Source organism: Tetrao urogallus (genome assembly GCF_951394365.1).
Source record: "Tetrao urogallus genome assembly, chromosome: 15".
In the NCBI taxonomy this organism is placed as follows: Eukaryota; Metazoa; Chordata; class Aves; order Galliformes; family Phasianidae; genus Tetrao; species Tetrao urogallus.
This window is the reverse complement of record NC_136828.1, coordinates 10,839,269-10,849,965: the sequence shown is the minus strand read 5'-3', so window position 1 is coordinate 10,849,965 and position 10,697 is coordinate 10,839,269. Positions and strand designations below refer to the sequence as shown.

The following is a 10,697-nucleotide window of genomic DNA, read 5'->3' as shown; positions in this document are numbered from 1 at the left end:
CACAACCCATGGGTGCAGCCGGGGGGGGCAGCTGGAAGCAGTGCTCCTGGGGCAGAACCAGTGCTCCCAGTGCAGAACCAGTGTGGGCTGAGGAGGCTGGGAGGTGGCTGGGGGTGTGCCCCCCTGCAGCCCATCCCCTGTTCCCCTTCAGGCAGCTCAGCTCCCTGATCCAACCTTTGGTTTTCCATTGCCGGTGCTGCCCCACTCGCCCTGCAATACCCCCATGCTTTGCTTCAGCATGGATGCTGGGGATCTGGGGACCAGCTAGCACGTGGCTGACTGTGGAGGGGGTTGATTTGGGTCCCCCCACTCCAGTGGTGCCTGGCACGGGGCATTGGGGTGGCTCTGGGTGTTCAGAGCTCACGCTTCTCTGCTTCAGCCCTGTGGCATGGCTGGGGGGTGCAGAGATGTGGAAGGGGGGCTTGCAATGTAGCAGGAGTCCTGCAAGGGGAGGAGGGCTTGCAATTCAACAGGGAGTCTTGCACTGCAGGGTTCTGTGTTAATAGAGTGGAGCTTGCAATATGCTGTGGGCTGGTCCCACAATTCAAGGAGAGCCTTGCTTTGCAAGGAGGGGTCTCACAATGCCAGGGGGTCCTTGCAGTGCAGAGAGGGCCTTGCTTTGCAAAAAGGGGGTCACACACTGCAGGACAGGGGGCAGGGGGGCCTTGAAAGTACTGTGGCCATAGGATGCCGAGGGGTCCTTGTGATGCTGAGGGGTCCTTGCAGCATAGAAATGAGTCTGGAGATGAGCAGAGGGTCACACACCGCAGGAGAGGGCAACCTTAAAATGCACGGGGAGGGGATGCAGTGCCGAGGAATCCTTGCCACGCAGGGTGGGCACTGCCGCGCAGGGGGGAGTCCGCCAGCGTGGGGGTGTACTGCGATCTGAGCGGGCTCCTGCTCTAACAGCGGGGGGGCCGCTGCGAGGAAGGGGGTAACGCAGCAAAAGGCCGTCGCAGTCGGGGGGCGTCGCGACGGAGGCACTGCGGGGGGTGTATCGCGGTGCGGGGCTATCGCGGCGACGGGTATCGCGACGGGGTACCGCGGGGGGGCTCCGGCGGCGCCGGGGACCGCGCGGGGCGGGGAGGGGTCGCGGGGGGCGGCGCCGCGCGGTGCTATAAAGGCGGCGGAGGGGGCGGGCGCGGCGGCGGCGGCAGCGCGGAGCGGAGCCGAAGTGCCACGATGACGGCGAACGGAACGGCGGAGCCGGTGCAGATCCAGTTCGGACTGATCAACTGCGGCAACAAGTACCTGACGGCGGAGGCGTTCGGCTTCAAGGTGAACGCGTCGGCCGCCAGCATGAAGAAGAAGCAGATCTGGACCCTGGAGCAGGACGGGGAGGATTCCAGCGCGGTGCTGCTCAAGAGCCACCTGGGCCGCTACCTGGCAGCCGACAAAGACGGCCGCGTGAGCTGCGACAGCGAGGAGCCGGGCCCCGACTGCCGCTTCCTGGTGGTGGCCCACGGCGACGGGCGGTGGTCGCTGCAGTCCGAACCGCACCGCCGCTTCTTCGGCGGCACCGAGGACCGCCTGTCGTGCTTCGCCCCGTCCGTGTCCCCCGCCGAGAAGTGGAGCGTGCACCTGGCCATGCACCCGCAGGCCAACCTCTACAGCCTGGCCCGCAAGCGCTACGCGCACCTGGGGCCGCGCCGCGACGAGCTGGCCGTGGACCGCGACGTGCCGTGGGGAGTGGACGCGCTCATCACGCTGCTCTTCGTGGAGCAGCGCTACAGCCTGCAGAGCTGCGACCACCGCCTTCTGCGGGCCGACGGCCGCCTGGTGCCCTCCGCCGAGCCCGGCACCGCCTTCACGCTGGAGTTCCGCTGCGGGAAAGTGGCGTTCCGCGACGGGGAGGGCCGCTACCTGGCGCCGTCGGGGCCCAGCGGGACGCTGAAGGCGGGGAAGAGCAGTAAGGTGGGGAAGGATGAGCTGTTCGCGCTGGAGCAGAGCTGCCCGCAGGTCGTGCTGCGCGCTGGGAACGACCGGAACGTGTCCACCCGGCAAGGTGAGGGCCGTGGGGGGAGCGGGACGCGCGCGGGTGACCCGGGGACGAGGAGCGTCGCGGCTCCGCGGTGCTCTCGGCTGCGCCCGCATCCGTCGGGCATCGCCGCCCCGCGGACATCGCTGCTCCCGGTGCCCCCCCGCATCCCCGCGGCACGGCGGCCTCCCCCGCTCCTCTCCCGCAGGATCCCCGCTTCTCTCCACAGACACCTCCTTTGGATCTCTGCTCCCTCCGAAGCCCCCGTCTCTCCATGACTCCCCCCCTTTCCCCATTCACTTCCAGTATGGCTCTCTGGTTTTCACCCTCCCCCCGCCCCCCGCATTTCGCGGCCCCCATCCTTACAGCACAGCACCTCGGACGGGTCGAGAGGCGCGGGGAGGGCGCTCCTGAGGGTATGGGGGGGTCTCTGTGGAGTCTCCCATCGTCGTGGCGGAGGCAGAGCCGCTCATTGTTCATTCACTAACAAAGCCTCTCCCAAGCCGCCGCTCCCCCCCCCCCCCCGAGCATCGTTCGTCCCGTAGAGCTGCAGGGGGCTGAGCTCCCCCATAAATGCGGGCCGCAGTGCCATCCCCATCCCCAGCGCTGGCGTCGTTACACGGGGGAAGGAAAGGCTCTGCCCGAGCGCCAGCGCTGAGCTGGGAGCGCCGCGTAGGAACCCCCGCACAAAGGCGCGGTGCCACCGCTGTCACCTCCGTCCCCTCGAGGCCACCGCCATGTGCTCAGCGCCCCACGGCCGCGTGGCAGCACCGCTCCCCGGGCACTGAGCCACAAGCATGGAGTTGGGGGGTGGGGGGGGGGGACAGCGCCGGGAGCCGCGGGGCACAGCGGGCTGGGATGGGTGCGGGCACGCTGCTGCTGCACAGCCTGCGCCTGAGCAGAGCGGGAATTTTCTTATATATATCCTTAATTATGTAATATTTCGAGCTTGCAGCTTAACCCTTGTCTGCACGCGGGGAGCTCGGCGCTTTGCTGCGGGAGAGCGAATGCTGAGTGCAGAGCAGCCCCTGAGATAAAGGGGTTTGGCTGCGGGGAGACCGATCCCGGGATTGGGGGTTAGAGGATGGGGGATGGGGGGTGGAAATGGCGGGAGGTTGAGGGGGGAGGGGGTATAGAGGAAGGAGGTGAAGGACGGGGGGAGGATGGAGGCAGGATGGGGAGGGGGAGGATGGGGAGGATGGAGGGAGGATGGCGGTGATGGGAGGCTGAGCTGGAGGAGGTTGGAGGAAGGAGGGGGGATGGAGGCAGGAGGAGGATGGCGGTGACCGGAGGAAGAGGAGGGTGGAAGGAGAGGAGGATGGTGGAAGGCTGAGCGGGAGGAGGAGGATGGATGGAGGAGGTTGAGGATGGCGGCGGTGGGGGGCTGAGCTGGATGGATGGATGGATGGAGGACGGGGGAGATGATGGAGGCAGGCGGGCGCTGCCGCAGCGCAGGGGGAAGGGCCGCCGCAGCCCTTTGTCACGGAGATGGGAAAACCAGATGTGGGGCGAGGTGTGGGCTGGGGGCCCCGCGCTGGGATGCAGGGAGGGGGGGGGGAGCAACCCGGCCCCATGGCTTTGTGCTGGGCGATGGGGGCGGGGAGGAGAAGGGGGGTGCAGATCTCCCCAGCAACGGGGGGGGGGGGTGGGGGGGGGTCCCTGCAGCGCGAGGGGAAAGTGCTGAGAAAAATACTGCAGGGAGGGATCTGTGACAGAATGGGGCTCAGCGTGCCCGGCCACGGAGCTGCAGCCATCCCTTATGGGGTCCTGCTCGGCGCTGGGGCCGGGGGCTGCTGGGGGTCTCTCCCTGTGTCCGGATTGATGCAGAACCCCTGGCCGTGCCCAGAGTGGTGCTGAGCTCCACACCGGCCCCACTGCCTTCATAAAAGCAGCGGAGCAGCGTGCGGCTTCCTTCCCTGCTGAATGGCTGCTGGTGGCTGCGGCAACAAAGAGCCCTTTGTGGGATGGAGGGTCCCCGAGGGCAGAGCTCTGCCATCCTCCTGCCCTGCCCCCCTCCCCCACCCCAGAGGTGTGCATAGGGTTGGGGAGGGGATGGAATGTTTCCCTGGCTGCTTTCCCATCACCCCTCACAGGGCTGCATCCCCCCCCAGTGCTGCTTTCTCCTGGATGAACATTGGTTGGGTTTTGGGATTTGTTTCCTGGTGCTGTGTATTTCTGCTGAAAGGATGGGGAGGGGACGCGCAGGGCTCTGCAGGGGGATCTGAGTCATCCCACCAGTATCCCAGGGCATCCCCTAAGCAAATGTAGCTTCATCCAGAAGGGAGAACCCTGTGTGTGCTGCCCTTCCTTGCAGCGTGGGGTGCCATGCTGTGCTGTTCTTCCCATGGGGCAGCACTGGGATTTGGGTTGCTTTGGGAGATGCCAGGAAGGTGGTTGGGTGAGGGCTTGGGCATCAGTCCTGAGGTGCTGGAACCATCCAGGCCCTTCCCAGCTGCCTTTGCTGGGGACTTAACAGAACGCGCTCTGCCTTTGCCTCCAGCCTGGCTCCATCCATGGTCATACACGCAGGGGCCCTGCAGCCACCCCTCGGGTTCCTCCCCAGCCATCGGGTGCCCACGCAGGGAATTTTTCGGGGCCCGCCCCCCTCTTTGCCTCCAGCTGTAATTAGCAGCTTCGTCAAGGTCAGGGAGCGTCGTGCTGGCTCCAGACTCTGCATTTACCAACAGCAGTAATTAAAGGACGCCCGCAGCGGGGAGCAGAGCAGTTCTGCTGGGGGGCAGCAAATGGGGACACGTGGCTGGGGCGGAGGGGGGGGAAACAGAGGGACACGGCCGGGTGGCCTCCAACCCCTGCAGCCCCGACCCCAGCCCTCCTGCTCCCTCTCAGCCCTTTGAAGCCTCCCTCCCTGCAGCCCTAATTGCATTCCTTTCCGCTGACGCGCAGTAACCCAACCCCACGGTTGGGCTGGGGGTGGTGGGAGATACCCCCCCCCCAAAGCTTCTCTGCGGGCCCTGCGGCTGCTCCCCCGCCTGGCAGCGGATAAAGCAAAAACCCTCCCCAAACCCAGCCCAGGTGGGAGCTCGGGGGCACCTCCTGCTCCTCCCTTGCAGTGCAAAGCAGCTCCGGGCTGTGCACTGCGTCTGCAGGCCCAGGAGCCAGCAAAATGCACGGCACGGATGGAGCACGGAGGTGTGCAGAGCAGAGGGTTGTGCAGGGGGATGGCGCTGTCCCAGCGTCCTGCTGTGGGCTGGGGGGGCAGCGAGGTTTTGCTCTCGGTGCAGAACAAAGGCAGTGGGTTTGGCGCTGTTTTCCCAGCACGGAAAGCAAATGTTCCCTTCCAACAGGCAGCTCCTGCACGCAGTGTCCGCAAGGCACAAGGCCCGTCCTGCGGCAGACACGCAGAGCAGCTGTTCCATCTCCTGCCCCAGTCTGAAGGATTTGGTGGAAAAAATTGTCCTTAAACACAGCCCTGGGATGGGGATTCATGGGTGGCACTGCGTTAATGGATTGAGTCACCCCGCTGTCGCCTCCCACAAAAAAAAAACACGGCCCATTTGCATTGTGAGATAGCCAAGTTTGTCTCCATTGGATGGGTGATGGAGCCCTGAGCTGGGGGCTGGCCCTGTGCTTGAGCATCTGAATGGAAAGTTGGGGTTGGACCCAAATGCCAGAGGGAGACCAACCTGTGTGCGTGTGCCTGCAGGGATGGACCTGTCGGCCAACCAGGACGAGGAGGGCGACCAGGAGACCTACCAGCTGGAGATCAACAAGGACACCAAGAAATGCGCCTTCCGCACCTACACGGGCAAGTACTGGACCCTCACCTCCAACGGGGGCATCCAGTCCACCGCCTCTACGAAGTGAGTCCTCACCTCTTCCCCCCCCCCCGCTGCTTTGGGACCCCTTTGCCTTCTCCATGGGTGCAGAGATTCGGGCAGCAGGGAGGAACCCAGGCGCTCAGCCCAAAATGAGAATTCCCAGCTCCCTGGGAAGACAGGCGCTGCCAAAAACATAAAATCATTCAGGTTGGAAAAGGGCTCTAAGATCATCAAGTCCAACCCCAACCCACCCCCACCATGACACCATTTGTCTCCATGTCCCTGGAGCTGTCAGGGCATGCAGTGCCAGCTCCCGACTGCTCTTTGGGAGAACAAACCTTGCCTAATACCCCACCTGAGCCTCCCCTGGTGCAGCTGAAGGCCATCGCGTCTCATATTGCTGTTATTACCTGTGGTCCTTGGGGGGGGGGTCTTTACCCTTATGGCTTCCTTCATCCACCAAAATCCCAGCCAACCTGGGCTGTCCCCAGCCCCTGGGGGTCACAGAGCCGCGCTCTGCCCATAGGAACGCCAGCTGCTACTTCGACATCGAGTGGTGTGACAAGCGCATCACCCTGCGGGCTGCCAACGGCAAATACGTGACAGCAAAGAAGAACGGGCAGCTGGCAGCCTCCATGGAGACGGCAGGTAAGGGATCCGGGGCTGTGAGGCGCCCTGGGGGCAGGCGGGTGCCAAACGGGGTCCCCACGCTCACGGCCGCCGTCCCCTGGTGCAGGTGAGACGGAGCACTTTGTGATGAAGCTGATCAACAGACCCATCATCGTGCTGCGCGGCGAGCACGGCTTCATCGGCTGCCGGAAGGTGACCGGCACCCTGGACTCCAACCGCTCCTCCTATGACGTCTTCCAGTTGGAGTTCAACGACGGAGCCTACAACATCAAGGGTGAGCCTGCGGCTTGGGGTGATGCGTGTGACCTGCTTTGGGGGGGGTTTGAGGGGTCGGATGTCCCATCTGGGCCCTCGTGGCGGCTCACGGGTCCCCTGTGCCCACAGATACCACTGGGAAGTACTGGATGGTGGGCAGCGAGTCGTCCGTCACCAGCAGCAGCGATACGCCCGTGGACTTCTTTTTTGAGTTCTGCGACTATAACAAAGTGGCCATCAAAATCAATGGCAAATACCTGAAGGGTGACCACGCCGGGGTCCTCAAGGCATCCGCCGACACCATCGACGCCTCCACCCTCTGGGAATATTGATGCACTTTAGCGAGCCTCCCATTGCCAACCTCTCTTTCCCCTGTCCGTGTTTGGTTTTTTTTTTTCTTTTGTTTTTTGTTTTTTTTTTCGGTTTAATTTCTCCTCTCTGTACAAGGATTTCCAGCCTGGCTTGCCTTCCCCTTAGAGCCCAGTGCGTGGTGTTGGAGGTGGTCTCCCTTCATCTCATTAGAAACTGGATCAGTCGCCCAGCGGTGCGGTGCAGCCTATCATTCCAAAGGGGTTTTTTTCCCCCCCATCTCTGCTCGGGGGCTGCCGTGCCCACCCTGGCCCCGAGCATCACCTCAGCCCTTCTATTTTCCCTTCCCCCCCAAAAGAAACAAAAAAAAAGAAGGAATAGGGTCGCCTCTGAGCTCCCCTCTGCCATACCCTCACTCTGTGCCCCGAGGTCCCCGTGGGGCTGTGCCCCTGTTCCTGTCCCCAGCAGCAGGTCTGTGCCCCACATTGGTGACAGGAGGACAGGGTGGGGGCACGCAGCCCCCCTTCCTCCCCCATTGCTGGGCGTGGGCACCAGCTGGCAGCAAACCTGCAGCCGTGGGTTTGCAGAGCGGACAAATTCCTTCGCAAACTTTGCACAGTGAGATTTGCTCAGTACTTTTTTGTTTTTGTTTTTGTTTTTTTGGGATTTTGGTGGTTTGGTTTATTTTTTCTTTCCTCATTGAATACTGGAACGGTGATGCCAATCACTGAGCGCCCATTGCTGGGCTGGGGGGGCTCCTGTGGGCTCCTCCTGAGCTGCGGCCGCGTGCCACCTCCTGACTGGAAACAGAAAACAAATAATGACCAAAACAGTATTTTTGTGAGCCTCTATTTATGTATGCTGTGGGCAGCACTGTGTTCTGTACTCGGTGCAACGATGCTGGTGATGCCCGGCTGTTCCTCGTGGCGTTGGGCCGCTTTATCCTTCGGCCTCCCTGCGGACACCGCAGCGCCTTTCACCCCCCAGCCCCAACCTGAGGCTGCTGGCGGTGCCACCGCCGTGCCATAAGCCGGGGCTCCGCAGCCTTAAAGCTCTGCCATCCCTCCAGCAGGGCTCGGTGCTACGCTCCCACCGCCCCGTCCCCAGCACCCGCTGCCTCCCAAGGAAGAAGTGTCCTGGTGGAGCCCCAGTGGCCCCGTGCCCTGGCGCACACTGCTGCCTTCGCACCCGCCGTGTCTCCTTCGTGTCCCCCCGCCCCCCTCCGGCTCTGTGTGACTTTAGGTCCTCGCCTCCTGTCTCCTCTCCTCGGGTGTTGTGACCCTCCGTAAGCATCTCACTCTGAAATTTAAGTCTGGGGGGGTTTTGTTCGTTTCGGGGTGTTGGTTTTAGTACCTTTTTTTTTTTTTTTTTTTTTCCTAATTATTATTATTATTATTTTTTTTTGTAAGTGCCATTTGTATAACTTAAACAACGACAGAAATAGCTTCAAACTGGAGAAAGATGAATAATAAAAAAAAAAACCAAGACCTGCATTCGGATACGAGTGGCGACGCGTGGTCTGTTGGGGCTCAGGGGGTCCTCGCCCCGTTGGCATCCATGGGGCACAGCCTGGCAGCTGCAGCTGTGGGTTTGGGGTCAGGCAGCGCAGCCCAGGGCTCTGGGGGGAGAACGGCACCCATTGGCTCCTTCCTCCCACCTCAAAGCCATCGCTGGATGGAGGCTGGGGCTCGTTCTGCGATGCCCAGCAGCCCCCAGGATGCTCCAGAGCCAGCGTGGCTCAGAGCTGCTCCTCCTGGCTGATGGGGAGATAAAAAAGGGGGGGGAAAAAAAAGCAGATCTCTGTGCGCAGCACATCGCAGAGCGGGGGTGGGACCCCATCCTGCAAACAAGGGCCGAGCAGAGGAAGGATGCCATTCCGCTGCTATAAACAAAGCAAAAATTAAAGCTGTGCAGGAAACGTCAGCACTTGTCGCCTTCGGCCCCGCGCCCCACCGAGCCGCGCTCACACCTCCTGGTTTCCATTTACAGGAGCGACTGGAAACCATTTTCTATTCCATTTCTCCCGGCGGCGTTTGGAGAGCGTAAAGCTGGGGGAGGACGCGTCTGCTGCCCCCATCCCATAAGCACAGCCTGGAGCTGGAAGCCAGAGTGCACAGATTTATTTACAAAAACGACACCGAAAAAGAAAAAAGAATTCAAAAATTACAATATGATACAGGGAAACTCTGTACACACGGAATAGGAGAACGGTTTTACTACCGGAAGGTAAAGAAAAATATTTATTTATTTTATTTCAATAAACCAACCTATTTCTTTTCGGCTATCGTTATACAAAGTTGCAGAACATGCACATCTTTACAGGGTTTCTTTCTTTTAATAGGACGTTTTTGCTAAGTGCAAATACTAAGTTTTCTCTCCCCACCTTTAAGGCAAGTTAAACGGGACACCGCAATTAACCGTAATGAGTACCTGGTAGAGGATGCAGCCACGGCTCCTCCAGGACATGAGGGGACACAGCCAGTGGCTCTGCTGGCTGTGCAGAGCTTTGCTTTTGTAACAGAACGACCCAAACCAGCAATGGACTCAAACATGACCAGGAACCACTGCTGGGCATCTCCCAGGCCAGAGGGAAGGAGCAGCCCAGGCACACAGCAAACCACGGTTGTGAGGGAGAACAGCCCTATCCCTGCCCCTCTCTTGAATCCTCCAGGCCTCCTCTGCAGTGTGACGTGGCTGTGGGGCAGCAGGATGAGCCCCGTGCCCCAGGGAGGTGCTGGTGCTGACCCACAGACACGGGGTCAGACCCCCGGCACCACCCACCCCATGCCATCTCCAATGCCACCTCACCACTTCTGTCCCTTTTTCTCCATCCCCAAACTTCTCTCTGCCCACGCTGAGATCCCAATACGGCCGAGCATCTTTGCAAAGCATCAAAAGAGGGAACGGGAGCCCGACTTCTGCTATCACAGCACTGCCTGTGCCGAGCACACGGCTGCTGCAGGAGGGCAGCAAAGGGTGCAGCTGTGCCTGCGAGAGATCCTGCACTGCTGCACCAAGGCAGAGCAAATGCAGCCAGATGAGAGCTGCAGCACAGCACTGAGTGCCACCTCCATCCCCAGGACGGGCCCTGAGCACCCATCACCCACCTGTCAGAGAGGTGGGCAGATCTCAGCAACTCAAGCACATTGGCCCCGGGGCTGTCTTCAGGTACAGACTAAGGAGGAAAAATAATAATTAAAAAAAAAAACAGCATTAAAAAGAAAAAATAATGAGTAATAGCAGCAAGTGAATGCCACTGGGTTATTAATGCTAGAGACCACGGCACTGAGGGGTGGGAACGCTTGGTAGGATGCATCCAACCCACAGGAAATGTCTGAGAGCAGAGAATGGACTCTGAAAGGCAAGGAAGTGCTACCTGAAAAACAAACACGGCCCAAGGACACCTGGATGCTGGAACATGGGGGAAAGCAGGATGCAGCACAGCCCAAACAACCTGGGATCCACTGCACAGGGGGTGGGTAAGAGCCAGCCCAGAGCTCCTGCTGGGTTTGCCCCTCCAAATGCTTTGCTGCTTTTGGGGAGGCTGTCCCAGACACAAAGCACAGCCCCTGAGTGCAGAACTCGCTGGTGGTAACCAGCACTGACACCACAGCACCCAGCACACACAGCTGCCCATTACCTACCCCTGACTGCTGGTGGGGATTTGGGAGGCCCGCATGAGAACAGCAAAAGAAAGGCCATGTGCTGGAAGCTGGAGGGCAGCTTCCTGCTGGGAATGAACACCT

At 61.0% G+C, this 10,697-nt stretch overlaps 1 protein-coding gene across 1 annotated transcript; it reads left to right on the top strand.

Moving 5' to 3' along the window:
* Positions 1 to 1,182: 1,182 nt before the first annotated feature.
* On the top strand, positions 1,183 to 6,974 carry FSCN1 (fascin actin-bundling protein 1; the record flags this gene model as incomplete). Its single annotated transcript, XM_079542947.1, has 5 exons — positions 1,183 to 2,005; positions 5,643 to 5,799; positions 6,284 to 6,405; positions 6,494 to 6,661; positions 6,772 to 6,974. The coding sequence occupies 5 exons, from the start codon at positions 1,183 to 1,185 to the stop codon at positions 6,972 to 6,974; spliced, it is 1,473 nt and encodes a 490-aa protein (XP_079399073.1).
* Positions 6,975 to 10,697: the final 3,723 nt, after the last annotated feature.